This window comes from Psittacula echo (assembly GCF_963264785.1).
Source record: "Psittacula echo genome assembly, chromosome: 5".
In the NCBI taxonomy this organism is placed as follows: domain Eukaryota; kingdom Metazoa; phylum Chordata; class Aves; order Psittaciformes; family Psittacidae; genus Psittacula; species Psittacula echo.
The window spans coordinates 52831771-52846326 of NC_137739.1; the positions used below are offsets into that span (position 1 = coordinate 52831771).

General features: G+C 49.4%; 2 protein-coding genes across 3 annotated transcripts in view; one reads left to right on the forward strand and one right to left on the reverse strand.

Annotated features, from left to right (window-relative positions):
* Positions 1-347: 347 nt before the first annotated feature.
* ZC2HC1C (zinc finger C2HC-type containing 1C) lies at positions 348-5742 on the forward strand (the record flags this gene model as incomplete). Its single annotated transcript, XM_080618214.1, has 5 exons — positions 348-1538; positions 2201-2364; positions 4673-4763; positions 5428-5554; positions 5642-5742. The coding sequence occupies 5 exons, from the start codon at positions 348-350 to the stop codon at positions 5740-5742; spliced, it is 1674 nt and encodes a 557-aa protein (XP_080474340.1).
* The window catches only part of NEK9 (NIMA related kinase 9), a 28081-nt gene continuing 16939 nt past the window's right edge, over positions 3415-14556 (reverse strand). For both annotated transcript variants that reach the window (XM_080618852.1, XM_080618851.1), the window contains 11 exons: positions 11519-11719; positions 11071-11117; positions 10068-10223; positions 9586-9694; positions 8861-9022; positions 8315-8485; positions 8028-8087; positions 7281-7471; positions 6884-7048; positions 6268-6480; positions 3415-5905 (listed from right to left, as the gene is read on the reverse strand). In XM_080618852.1, coding sequence (XP_080474978.1) covers positions 5783-5905; positions 6268-6480; positions 6884-7048; positions 7281-7471; positions 8028-8087; positions 8315-8485; positions 8861-9022; positions 9586-9694; positions 10068-10223; positions 11071-11117; positions 11519-11719 — 1598 coding nt within the window. In that variant the 3' untranslated portion in view covers positions 3415-5782. The remainder of the gene's footprint in view (positions 5906-6267; positions 6481-6883; positions 7049-7280; positions 7472-8027; positions 8088-8314; positions 8486-8860; positions 9023-9585; positions 9695-10067; positions 10224-11070; positions 11118-11518; positions 11720-14556) is intronic.

A 14556-nucleotide genomic window follows, 5' to 3' on the forward strand; every position in this document is an offset into this window, starting at 1 on the left:
GGATGCGTTATGGGAAATACCTTTGGGGAGCGTTGCTATTTCTCTGGCGGTACAGCACACTTCAGCTGCTCCTAGGGGAAGACAGGGCTCACACAGAAAGCAAGAAAGAATCATATGTTATTTCTGGCTGCATAAGCAATTGGGACTGGCAGTATGGGAGCTTGCTAGATGGAAGGACTGTAAAGATTTACAGAATCCAGAAGAGTTACAAAACCTTTGCTAGTATTTATCATAGCCTCTCATTGTAGCCTCCAGGTATAGACTGTGGGGGAAAAAATTGTCCATTTTTGGAGAAGATAGTCTGTAATGACTTTGCTTCTAACCTCAGGCTCTTTCTCAGCCACTGTATGGCTTGGTTTCCACCAGTGGATTCTGTGATGGCAGCTACTAAGCTTGTTCCCGTTTCCCAGCTGCAACACCAGAAGAGCAGCTTTCAACTCATACCTGACAAAGAAGAAGGTTTAAAGGATCTCTATGCCAGCAAGAGCCAAACATATTCATATTCTCTTGTCCCAGAAAAGAGTCAATACAGATCCAAGCACAGAGATTCCTGTTCAGGTGGACTGCAGAACACCAGCCGGACCAGGACTCCACCATCTAGATCAGTAGCCAGAAGGAAAGAAGGAGTGGACCGTGCATATCCCCTGAAACCAATTGTTCACCAGCAGGATATGAGTGTTCCAGTGGTCAACACAGCACGGTTGGGAAGTGCCCCATACATGGAGAAAGCTGCAAACAGCAGCCCTAGCTTAATGAGCAAAGGGAGGTATCAGCCAGCTGCAGTGCTCTCTCCTTGCCCAGCGGAACCTAAACAGCCAGCCTCCTCATACAGGGGGCAGCGGTCCTCCATCCAAGAGTTGGAGGCAGATGTACACAAGCTGGAAAAGGAAATCCAAAAGCAAAAGGCCCTCCTCAGAGAGAAGCTGGAGAGAACAAAGGAGTCGCTTAGGAGGATTCAAAGAGAGAAAGAGCTTGCTGAGACAGGGAAGGCAAGGTACCCAGAAATGGAGAGGACCCATAAGCAAATGACTGCAAAGTACCCTGAAGAGAAAATCTTCAAAGGTGCAGCCCGGCCAGATGATGGGGTCTTGCATGAGGCGCAGTCTGCAGAGGCTGTTATCCTCAAGCCTGGCACCACCCTCTGCCCCCAGGAGCTGGCTAAGGGGAAACACAAGGAGAGGCTGGTAGCCAGCAACAGCAAAATTGAAGGCCACATACCAATGGAGCATTTAGCCTCTTGTTCAAAGCCAGGCCCAAAATGTGGCTCTTCTCCATCTGCCATCTCAGAGCAAGTTTCTGGTAACCATCCATCCACAAAGGTGCTATGCATGCAGGCTGGCAGCGCTGTGGAGCAGGGGAAGCTTGGACAGTGCAGCATCTGTGGACGTAACTTCCTCTGCACCAGGCTTGAGAAGCACATAAGTATCTGCTGCAAAATCCAAGGCTCCAGGAGGAAAGTGTTTGACTCCAGCAAGGCCAGAGCTAAGGGCACAGAACTGGAAAAGTATCAGCAGCTGAAGGACTATGAGGGGCCTGAGGTAACATGCAGTCCTTTTGCCTCCCTTGATCCACACCTACTGCTCACATTCCTTCTACCTCAGTATCTAATTCTGATGAGAGGCAAGCGCCTTCACGTGTACACAAGGCTAAGGGATACAATGCAGTTATTGAAATGTTCTTGCCAAATGGATAAATAAATCCATTTTAAATCTAACAGATAGGGGCTGGGGTCCTAACTGACTTGCCTCTGTAATGCGTCATGGGTGTACTCCTGGAGAAAGCTCCTTGCTATAGTCAGGATGCAGACTGGGTGTGCCTCAGTAAAACTTTGAGGCATGCATGGAACTGACTGAAACCCCAGGTAATAACACAGGCTGTGAAAATGAAGGCAATGGAAACATGCATCTCTCTTTCTGCAAAGCAGCTATAACAACCCTTTCTGATTCCTTGGCCCTGATGCTTGTTTTTCTGGTTATACTCAAGCTCTTTCCAAGTATTGATGCCTCTCTCAATATTTCCTTCAAATCCTCCTTGGCGATGGGTCTTTTTGCTCCCCGCTGTGGGACTCAGCTTCTCAGGAAGTGTTTTACATCAACGGGAAGGCCCAGGGATGGGTGACCTGGGTTGGGCCCCGAATGTAGGATTGGGAATGGAGGCTGGTGCTGGTGCCAGTTGCTCTGACTGCCTTTCCCTTCTGCAGAGCAAGCCACCGAGAAAGAACAGCTGGAAACAGAAGCATGCAGCTCTCATCCAAACCACGTACGAGGCCTGCAAGGTGCCACAAATCCTCGGCAAGAAAAAGATGTCTGAAGTCCCCCCATTGCCTCCCATCAAAAACTCAGATTATGCTTCCCTGCCCCGACTGTAGATGCTGAATTGATTTGTCTGCTTATAACTCGTGATTCTGCTTTTTATTATATTAAACTAGTTCTGTTGTGTAAAAGTTGTTTTCAAATGGTCACAAGAGTAGTTTGTTTATTCTTAAAGTAATAATGACGACTTTGTATGAGAAAGTTGCAACAGGAAGCAAACCTGGAACAAAAAAATTCCACCAGCTCCTTTTGCAAGTCCTTCAGTCGTGCAGCAGCACCTCATGGGAACCTAGAAAAGATCAAACACTACTAAACTGGACTAGCCAGAAGCTGAGCACGAGGAAACACTCCAGCCTTCAGTGGGGGGACCTGACTCCTGAAGACAGCTGCAGAGCTTCTGTCCTCTAAATACGTGCCCTTAGCACACCCTAGAAAAGCGTGAAGGTGCCCTGTGCCAGCCAGGTACGAGTGCACAAACCAAGAGAGCAGTACAAACCGGCTCAGCACAGATATTTACCCTGCCACTTTGCCATCATGGTTAGTGTTCCTTGGCACTACTCAGCCTATGTTGTTCACACCAGCTCAGCTTCCTCTTCTGTTACTGCAGTACAATCCCCCTCTCGTAGACATGCTGCATTTTCAGTCCAAATCTCTGGTGAATTTTAAGTCTTTAGCCCAGCTTTGCCTTTCAAGACATTTCAATACTTACTAAAAACCCCAATAAAAAGTGAGAAGTGACAGGCATCAAGTACAGGAACAGTCAGCTGAGCAGGTGTCAGGCATGTTCTCCCTTCTGTAGGCCTTAATGCTTACTAGAAGCTGTTGGAGAGAATAGGTACTTTATCCCTTTGAAGCTCTCTCTTCCTGTTACTCATTTCCCACTTGGCACTTACAGTGTTGAAACAAACACACGCACAAGAACTCCCTGATGTCACTAGGAGGAGATGCTGCAGCAAGAGAAAAGAATTGTTTTGTTGTATGGTTGGGTTTTTAATGAAGGGACACAAAACCTGACATTTTTTCCCATAGCAAAGACACCTGCACACAGGAGAATGAGATTAAACATTTATTTAAACAGAAACTCCAAACCACTCCACCCTTTAAGCTTAAAAAACAAAACAAAACAAAACCTGACAATGACAAACTGGTTTCCAGCCAGAGTGTCAAAGCAGGCGTAAGTTGTGTTCCACTATAACAACTCAGTAGCAATACTAGCAGGAGACCAACATATAGGGAGCTAGCACTGCAAGAAGGGGAGAAGTAAAAAGCATTTGAAACTGCTCAAAAGGCACTTCTGCCCACTTGCCCTTCCATTTTCAGCCCAAGACAAAGGTGCTGGCTTTAAACTGCTTTTTTGGTTGCATAGCTGGCTGGTGTGAAATCCGTGGTCTGTAACAGGCACAAGCTGGATAGCGTGAATCCTCTAAGGCACATATGAGATTGCAGAGCACAGGGCATCCTCCGTCAGGAGCCCTCATCCTCCACTAGATCCAAAGGGAATCCAGTCTGTGCACCTAGCTTCCCAACTGCAGAGCATTGAGAAATGAGGATAGCAGTGCACTGCAGGAGAGCGACTCCCATCAGCTTGATGCTTGCTTATTGGACATGGCTCAGGCTCAACTCTTCACTCCTCAAAGGCACTGCCACAACATGACCAACTCCATCATTTCCAACTGCAACAACTCCTCTCAGGCCGGGACCCTGACCTGAGAACTGGCTCCAACACACACAGGGGAAAAGAGAGCAGTCACAAGGGCAACGGAGCAGCGTGGCCGTGCCAGGGCACCACCTCCCAGGAGGGCTGTCCTCCTGCCCTGCCTTCAGTAACAACGGATGGGCACACAGGTACCATCCTTGCTCTGGACACTGCACTGGAGAGACTGCAATTGATTCAGCTCCAAGATACTAGCAATAGGCACCAAAGAAGTATTTAAGGAGCAAAAGTTAAAAGCAAATGGTTTGGCATCCACCTCTAGAGACAAATGCGGAATGCTGGCTCCCCTGGAACAGTCTCCCGAAAGAAGTAGTCCCGGAGAGGTGAAAGCATATCCAATTCCAACAGCCCTGAGGCAATTCTAGTGACACATCACCGATGGGGACAGTTTAAGTCTGATGAAAGCCACTCTCACAGCAAAGATGAGAGGTACTCAGGACTCCTTAGAGGCTCCACATAAGGCAGGGGAGGCTAGCTGCTCCCAGGGATCCTACCAGCCCGTAAGCTTACTTCAAAGCCAATCTTCTAATAAATGCCAGGGGAGCAAAAATTAACCTCATTTTCTATCAAGAAATGAGGAAATCTTGATCATCAGACCATGGCTCTTCCCATATCCAAGTTTCTTGGGAAAGCCTCTCACTTCTAGGAAGAAGGTGAATTCCGGACAGAGACTTGATCATTCATGGTCATTGGGGAAGGCTGCATCCTGTGACTACGGCATTAACGACCTATTCTGGGTAGGAAACTGAATTCCAGCTTCATCAAAACACCTGAGTGGAAAAACACCGATTCTTCCCACACCCACACAGACTGTGGGCACCAGTGGCTGAGCAGAACAGAAGCCAAGCAGGGAGCAGCTACAGGCTTATGCCAAGAAACCAGAACGCTTTGGCACCCAAACCAAGCTGAACAGCTGGAGAAAGAAATGGGTGACTTAGTCTGAGGCCCAGACACCTGTTAACTGGTTGGGAAGCAGGCAGTCTGAAACTGAGAGCTAGAGATCCCATCTCAGACAGTCCCTGCTACTGCTATTGAAAACAACACACAATTCACACATCTCGGTGCATTACCCGGAAGGTGGAAAGCTCTAGGCACCCAGAATAAAGCCTTTAAACTCTGTCTATGCAGGCCACTAGAAACAACCACACGGCCAGAAGCTGTGCCTCATGGCTGGGGACATGGTGGCTACCATTATCTCCCTAAGAGGAAGATCTCCACTGCTTCCAGAATGAGAAGTTCTCTGCTCCCTCTGCCCCTAAGCAGAAGGGAACAGTTCTCACCAGCTGGGCCTTACCATGTGGTGGGGAGAGGATCCCAGGCCTTCACTCCCCTGAAGCGAAGGTGGCGAGTCTTAGGGTTCAGCCATCGTAAGTACAAACCATGTCTCCTCCTCTCATCTAGAGATGCAGTGATGAATACTGGGGTCCCAAAGGCAGCTCCCAGGAAGCAGTGAACAATGAAAGGGCCACAAGCCGCTACTGGAGCCATCGCCATAACAGGGCCATCCTGCCTCGTGTGCAGTTGACAGGTAAGGTACAAAGAGGAGCTGCTGCTGCTTCACTCACTGAGCTGGCCTAGAGCTCAGCGGCCTTTCCCCTCTCAAACTCACTCCTAGTTCATATCAAACGTACATGGGTGCTGCTCTGGAGCCTCCAGCCTCGCTCCTTGTCTGCGAGTGACCTGAAGCCAGGAAAGCCGCTCTCTGCATTCGGTTAGTGTGCTGTGAAGTTAGAGGAATCCCAGTGGGCTCAGGAGACTAAAGGCTGGAGCGGCACGAGTCCGTTCCCAGGAGACACCAGGAATCTGAATCCAAGTCAGGTTTTGGATCCACTTCCATCTCCTCTTTGGCTGTCTGTGTTCCTCTGGAATGAACCTCCACCTGCCAAACACACAGCAGTTATCCAAACAGCCCTAGGACTAGCTGCAAAGAAGGCAGGAGCACAGTTCGTGTTCTCCACAGCCATTTGGGACTCTCCATATCTGACTACTCATCCCTTCTCGTGAGGAGAAAGAAAGGGGGATCTCAAGTCCCTCAAGCTCTGGGCTGTCCTCACAGGAAACTGGTCTTGACTTCATTCCTGTAGCTACTACCAGAGCTTGCATCAGCAGCTCTAACAAGAGACAGGCAGCATGTTCAAGCCCCCGCTTTCTGTTCTAGGAAAGACTCTGTTAAGAGCTGCTTCCTTCTGCACAGCCTCCACAATCTACGCACAAGCACAGTGAGCCCAGAGTAGTCCTCACCTGCTGCATTCCCTCTGTCCCGGGGCAGAACCGCTGGAGCTTGGCACTCAGACGAACGGTTTCCTGCTGCAGCTGCTTCTGCTCATCCAGGCACTGTAAGACCAGGGCTCGGAGGTGCGTCACCTCCACCTGCAGAGCACTGCACATGCAGCCCGCAGCAGGAGGCGCAGCCTTTCCTTCACCGCACGGCAAGGTTGGACTCAGGCAAGTAAGCTGCGGAGACAGAGGGAAGTCAGGCCAGCGGTGAGTGCCGCTAACGTCTTCCTTCTTCTGGAAGAGCTGCTCCTGTACTCCTACAACCAACACCCATCTGGTTTACCACCCTTTTGCTAGGTCTGGGCCCTAGGTTTCTCCTTTGTTTTCCAATCGCATTAACCACATTTTTCCAAAGAACTGATCTCATTATTTTCAATCTGGCCAAGCCCTGGCTTTGTGTTCTAGATTCCTGTGAACTGTTCTCTTTGCAGCATCATCTCTGATATCAACAGCTCTCTCTTCCTCATCCAGACAAATCAGGCCAATCCAAAACTCTCTCCTCAGCTCTCCCCATAATTCAGACATTGCCATTTACAGTCCCCGAGAGCTTTTAGCCACACATTCACTTGGGTAACATTACCCAGGGCTCCGTTTGGGGCTTGTTTAATCCAACGGGTTCCTCAGAGGCCACTTTGAGTCCTTGAAGTTTCTGGTATGGGAGAGTCTCCTTCTCTGGCTCTGAAGATGCCATGCTCAAGGGAAAGGGGCTGTCAGGCATGGGGATGAATTCAGCGTTCTCCAGCTCCTGGGTACACAAAAGCAGCACTGTCAGGCCTGCCTGCCTTCCTGCAGCTGGCTTAACCTCCTCAATCATCACACCAACCCCCTCTTGTGCTCAAAAAGGCTGACAGGACTAAAGGGCTCCCCTCGTAGCACACTGCTAAGAACCTTTCAGAGCATCCCTTAAAGGTGGCAGTGGCCACATGCTTTGCCCCAGCCTAGACCCCCATTTTAAGGCATTTCTGAAACTACATTACCTTCCGCAGCCAGCCAGGGCAGGAGCTGCTGTCAGCACTGTTGCCTCCCTTAGCTTCTGTGGTGCTGATCCAGCCCCCCAGCTCCCGATCTGCTTCCATGGTTCCCCGAAAGCCTCCACTGGGATTGGGGGTCTCCGCTTCCTGTTCATTATCTTCTTCCTCTCCTCCTCCAGTTGTGCAGCTCTGAGCCACTAGCAAACAAGAATGAAAACTTTATACTCTTCCCACCTCTGCTATTCCTGTTGCCAAACACCAGCTGGAGCAGAGAAAATGCAGAAATTTGGGCTCTATGGCCACAGTGAGAGCACATGCTAGCCACATCTCCCTCAACAGCTTATCCCTTAACACTACATGCAGGCCTCCCAAAAGGGCTTGTGTGCAGCAGCTTTTCACAGCTTCTCAGCCCCAGCCCTCCCACAGGTCCAAGAAACTGGATTCCATCTCTCCAGTAGCTGCTCCATAACCCCCCTTTCCTTATCAGCTCCCTTCAGTGAATTCCTCTCAGCTTCTCCTTGTCAAATCGAAGTTCCTCAGCTACAAAGGCCTCTCTGTAACCTCTGTTTCAGCTGTCTCTTTCCCAGCTTCGGGCCATCCCTTCCCATGCACAGCACCAACAGATTTCCTGTGCTGAGCTCTTCTGTGAAGCCTTTCAAATGCAGAGAAACCATGCTGTAGCACCAAACCACACCCCCTCCAAATAACCACCGGATGGACTTAAACCACAGCTCCCCAGGGCACGTTACTCACCAGTTCCAATGGACAGGCTGCTGCTGTTGGATCGGATTGTTTTCGAGTTTAACACCTTTTCTGCAAGGAGAGAAGCACACTTCCAGTTACGACTGCCACATCGAAAGCGAGAACTCCTACAAAGGCACACAACAAAGCCAGTGTTGCAGACCTAGAGCTTAGAGAGCTTGCCACGTTCTCCCACAGCAACCTGGCCTGTTCCCAGGCAGGATTTATAGTTAAGGTCCTGACAAGCAATCCATTGTCATAACCAAGATCCCAAAATTTCATTCTAAACTTACACTTACCAACAATGATGATGGTGTGCCAGCCACGGCATGACAGGTCTGGGACGTGATGCAACGATCCAAATATTGGCCGAGGCCATGAGGTACAAATATCTGAGCCATGGGCTCTCTCGGTTGATGCCATTGCCAGACGTCCATTCCCACCGTTACCCCAGGCAAAGATATGGTTGTCTGAGGAAAGAGAGATTCAGGAGCCTCATTTCCCACACTCCGTCTTGGCCTGGCATTGCTACAAGGATCACAGCCTCTCTGCCGTAACTGCTATCCCAAAGTATCTAACCCACCAACTCCATTTTGCTCGTGAGAGAATAAACTGAGAATTAATCTAAAAGGCAGCCACCAAGCCAGCACTCTGCAGCCCCAGGGAGAGCAAATGCTTGACACTGTGCTGGGACTACTAACAGGGCCAGACAGCCCCAGTCTAGGAGGATTTATTTCAGTGCAGTGCTGCAGGGGTAGTGTAGGAAATGCTCAGTGGGAGCCAGTTCACCACCCTGCACATCTAGTTCAAAGGAAACCACCACAACTTTGCAAAGACCCACTCACCGTCAGTAGCAGCTATGGTGAATTCATCTCCACATGAAACCCTGATCACCTGCTTACCCCCCAGGGGGCCTCCCAGCAGGTTAATTCCCAGGTGCTTCTTATAGTCCCCAACACCAAGCTGTCCACACTTGTTGGAGCCAAAGGTCAGCAGGCGGCCTCGCTCTGAGAGGAGGAATGAGGAAACAGTCACAGCAAGGGACCATAGCAAACTCTGGAAGCAGCCATGCATGCACAGAACTAGCAGCAACAGCCCATGACCAGGAAGCACTCTGGGGACAAGCCTGCCAGGCTGGGAGGGGACAGTGCCAACCAAGAGCAATGGCTTCAGCCTGGGAACACCTTCCCAGTTCCCTCTCCCTCTGCTCCCCTTTTCTGACGCTGGGAGCTGGGACTCCTCACAGCCCTCTCACTGGTGTCACTTGAGCAAAGCCTAACTCAGTCATAAATGATTCCTCCACTATCCCACAGCACGATTCTTTCCCCCAGCTTTTCTCTTCTTTTATGCCCCTTTAAAGAAACGGGAAGGCTGACCCAGAAGCTGATGCTGTTGCTTCAACTGGCCAAGAGGCCACACTACTGAGAAACAGGAATCCTGGGTTCCTGGAGCAGGCATAAGCCTTGCTACCAAGAGCACAACCCTCAACATCAAGGGCCAGGCTGAAAGGGCTAAGCTGATGCAAAGTAATCCAGCAACCAGCATTCACTTCTTAATATACAGGGCTCACCATCAATGGAAGCTGTGTGTGTCTTCCCTGGAGAAATGGTACGAATCTTGTAGAAGGACAGCTGCTTGGCCAGAGTAAGCGAAGTGGCGTATGGCACCTCACAGTATGTCTGAGAAAAGACACGTGGGTAAACACAGAGTGAAAATACATACATTCATCAGCTAAAACCTACTCAAGCATGTCTTGGCAGACCACAACATTAACCTAGACAGTCTCAACACAGGTATGGTAAAGAACTGCCAGAATCCGTTGTCACTGGTTAAATCATCCTGGAGCAGCTCACTATCTGTTTCACTACCAGATATGACATAGGGCAGACAGGTAACAGAAACAAACTGCCCTTCCCACAATGCCAGTATCCACTGTCTTGGACTGGAACTAACAAACTGGCACAAAGCTAATGAACGCTTTGTCTCTGTTACAGAACCTCCGTTCCCTCATATACAGCTGGAAGCTGGAGCCAGGCACCCAAATGAACTTACATCATGGTTGATTATCCCTGATGTGCACTGATTCAGGCCCAGTTTGTTGAACTCGTTGAGTCCACATGCCAGTACTTTGCCTGTCTGGGTGAGCAGGAAAGTTCCATCACAGCCACAGTGAACGGACACAATGTTTAAGGTCTTTGGAACATCCACCTATGTGGAAGGAATATATCCCAAGAAAATCAAAACCCCAACACCTACTACATAGAAGCTGGAATATGGAAACATGGGGTTAGAGCAGCGGTTTAGCTAGTCTGGGCACTGACAATAGCCAATGCAGTTATTTTGAATGAAGGCACAAGAATGTCAGAAAGTCTACAGCATTCTGAAACTCTGATCACAATGCAGAAATTCCAGGCATTCTAGACCTTGTGAGCAGACACCAGTGAGCCAGCATAGGAACCAGCAACGTGGTGCACAGGCATCCTGGCCAGCTGGGGTCTACAAGCACCAGACCCGGTCCACTGAGCAGGGCTGGGTCTGTGCTCTACGGGTGATACTGTGTGATCACAGGTATTTGGCAAATCCTTGGTGGTTTCTAACCCCCACTGGCTTAGATTACCTCCATTACCCCTACCACTTGTTTCAAGAAGGTTTTACTTTCAACTCATCTTTAGCTCATTATGTCAAATTCAAAGACTCCCAGTTGTTTGCATTACTGCAACTTTCATCTACAAACTCAAGGTATGCCATTTGGTATTTCCTGCTATGATTTCTACCACATTAAGTTTGGCATTTCCAGTTCCAGTGTGGAGACCAGAGCAATGAAGCTCCAAGTCATGATGCTGGCTTGTCCGGGAGCAGTATGCCCCTCTGCTATGAAGTCTAGGAAGTAATGAAGCAAAATGAAATGAGGAAGCAAAGTTAAAGCCCTCACAAACTCTTACTTTCTCAGGTATGCCAGAAGAACACACCTGAGCATCAGGCAGTTTATATTTACAATCAGCAATTAATCTGAATTTATGCCCATGCAAATGTTGAGAATTAGTCACAGACCTACCTTCTGAGGGGTGTAATGATCTTCTTCTGAATCCAAGCCCAAGCGCCCTGCATCAGTGAAAACACTGCAATGAGAAAAGGCCTCACAACGTGCCCGTCCCTAAGAAATGGTATTGCCTCTCCATAGCCCCAAAGGAATCTCCCTACAGAACTAGAAACCCGCTCCTCTACGTGCATCACTGCCTGCCAATCCCCAAGGTGACCCAACCCCACTCACACTACAAGTGCCCTACCCACAAAGAAGTTAAGTGGCACCCTACAACTTCCCAGAAGAAAGTTCCAAGGGCTCAGTTCCCCATCCTTACAAGAGAAGAAAGCCCAAAAGAAGCAATGTTCTTTGCTATATATCCCCAGAGTATACCAGACAGTCCCCACCTAGGCCCTGCATTACACACCTGCACCAACCCGCTTTCTGAAGCGGGCATGCCCCAGTGCCTTTAGGTTCCTACCGTACTCGCCACAGCCCCACGTGTAGACTTCTCTGTTCCTGGTCAGCACTGCCACGTGGTTATCTCCACAAGAGACCTGCTCCACGGGGTTGGTAAGAAAGAAATCCAGCTGCAAAGGCTCAAGCACTTCAGAGCCATAAGCCTTGTCAACGCCGACGCAGCCATAATAGTCCGAGCCAAAGGCATACACCTGGCCCTCATCTGAAGGACACAAGGGAAGCTTGGTCACTGTTGTGGTTTAAGCCAGTCGGCAAGTCAGCCACTCAGTTTCTACTCCCCCCCCCCCCCCAGAGAGATGGGGGGGAGAATCGAAAGAATGTAACTCCCATGGGTTGAGATGAGAACAGTCCAGTAACAAAGGTATAACACAAATCACTACTGCTACCACCAATAATAACAATGATAAGAGAAATAACAAGGGACAAGAATACGATACCACCCGCTGAAAACGAGCCCGACCGAGCAGACAGTGCCCTCCCGGGCAACTCCCAGTTACCTCCCGGGCATGACGTGCTGTGGTATGGAATACCTCTTTGGCTAGTTTGGGTCAGGTGTCCTGTCCCTGCTTCCTCCCGGCTTCCCCTCCTCCCTGGCACAGCATGAGACTCACAAAGTCCTTGGTCAGGGTAAACATTGACCAGCAACTGAAAACATCAGTTTTATCAGTACTGTCCCCAGGCCGAAAGTCAAAAACACAGCACTGCACCAGCTACTAAGAAGGAGAAAAAATGACTGCTACTGCTGAACCCAGGACACTATCTACCCTTTATTCCATACCACTCATGTCATGCTCAGATCCCACATTTTCAATATACCGTCACTCTCATCTCAGTGCACTGTTATCTTAGTGCATGGACCAATCCCTATAAAGCTGCTGAGTCCATTCGGTCCATGATGTCGGGCTCCACCTCTTGTAACAGTCTTTCAGGGCAGGAGAGGCTGTGTGCAGTGTTGGACCGTTGCCTGCTAATGCTGATCGTTCCTTTACCACAAAACTTGTCTGGTTCTATCAAAGTTCATTCTCTGTTGGGATAATGGTCAGAGGGAAGTCAGGGCCAGTCGCTGGTGCCCTGAAGACTCCTAGTTGATGGGCTATAAAAGTATTACATAGCAGGCAACAGCATACAATTGAGTTCATTGGCTGTTTCCCCCTAAAATCAAATCCCCTTGAGGTACACATCAGACTTCCCCATCTTCCCGCATTACCCACCAAGTATATCCAGCTCCCTGAGCAAAAGCAATCCCACGAGTGGGTTTGCCTTTACCTGAAGCAGGAATAACCCAGACTGTCTTCCCCAGCAAATTCTTCATGTGCACCACAGGAACTTTGTCCCCCTCTACAATATGTAAAAGTTCTGACTGGGCTGGGCCAGCCCTGTTGGCAGATCCTCTGGTGTTGACCAACCAGGTGGCCTTTGGTAAATGTGTATTCCAATGCTTGAAAGTCCCATCACTCATTGCTCTCAGTGTAGTTTTTAACAGTCCATTGCACTGTTCAATTTTCCCAGAGGCTGGTGCATGGTAGGGGATGTGATATACCCACTCAATGCCACGCTCTTTGGCCCAAGTGTCTATAAGGTTATTCCAGAAATTAGTCCCATTGTCTTACTCAGTTCTCTCTGGGGTGCCGTGTCACCACAAAATCTGTTTCTCAAGGCCCAGGATAGTGTTCTGGGCAGTGGCATGGGGCACAGCGTATGTTTCCAGCCATCTGGTGGTGGCTTCCACCATGGTAAGCACATGGCGCTTGCCTTGGCGGGTTGGTGGAAGTGTGATATAATCAATCTGCCAGGCCTCCCCATATTTGTACTTCAGCCATCGTCCTCCATACCAAAGAGGCTTTAACCGTTTGGCTTGTTTAATTGCAGCACGTTTCACACTCATGAATAACCTGGGCAATAGTGTCCATTGTTAAGTCCACCCTTTGATCACGGGCCCATCTGTATGTTGCATCTCTGCCCTGATGGCCTGAAGTGTCATGGGCCCACCGAGCCAAAAATAATTCACCTTTATGTTGCCAATCTAAGTCCATCTGAGCCACTTCAATCTTAGCAGCTTTATCCACTTGTTGGTTGTTCTGGTGTTCCTCAGTGGCCCGACTCTTGGGTACATGGGCGTCTACATGGCGTACCTTCACCACCAGGTTCTGTACCCAGGCAGTGATATCTTGCCACAGTGCAGCAGCCCAGATGGGTTTACCTCTACGTTGCCAGTTGCTCTGCTTCCATTGCTGCAACCACCCCCACAGGGCATTTGCCACCATCCATGAGTCAGTATAAAGTACTGGCCACTTTTCTCGTTCAGCAATGTCCAGGGCCAGCTGGATGGCTTTCACCTCGGCAAACTGATTCGATTCACCCTCTCCTTTAGCAGTTTCTGCAACTTGTCGTTGAGGACTCCATACGGCTGCTTTCCATCTCCGATGCTTTCCCACAATACGGCAGGACCCATCAGTAAACAAGGCATACTGCTTTCCACTTTCTGACAGTTTATTATATGGTGGGGCCTCTTCAGCACGCATCACCTCCTCCTCTGGTGACATTCCAAAATCTTTGCCCTCTGGCCAGTCCATGATGACTTCTAGAATGCCTGGACGACTGGGATTTCCTATTCAAGCTCGTTGTCTGATCAGTGTAGCCCATTTACTCCATGTAGCATCAGTTGCATGATGCGTAGAGGAGATCCTGCCTTTAAACATCCAGCCCAGCATGGGTAACTGGGGTGCTAGGAGGAGCTGTGCTTCAGTGCCAATCACCTCCAAAGCAGCTCGAACCCCTTCATAGGCTGCCAGTATCTCTTTCTCAGTTGGGGTATAGCTGGCCTCAGATCCTTTGTATCCCTGACTCCAAAAGCCAAGGGGTTGACCTTGAGTCTCCCCTGGAGCTTTCTGCCCATCTGAGCCAATAAATCAGCATTGTAATGAGTGACTATTAATCCGAAACACTGAATGCTTATCACAAATACGATTAGACACACTCTGGTCAGATCTGTCATTATCTCAACCCTTTGGGCCCCATGTTGGGCACCAAAAAGAACTG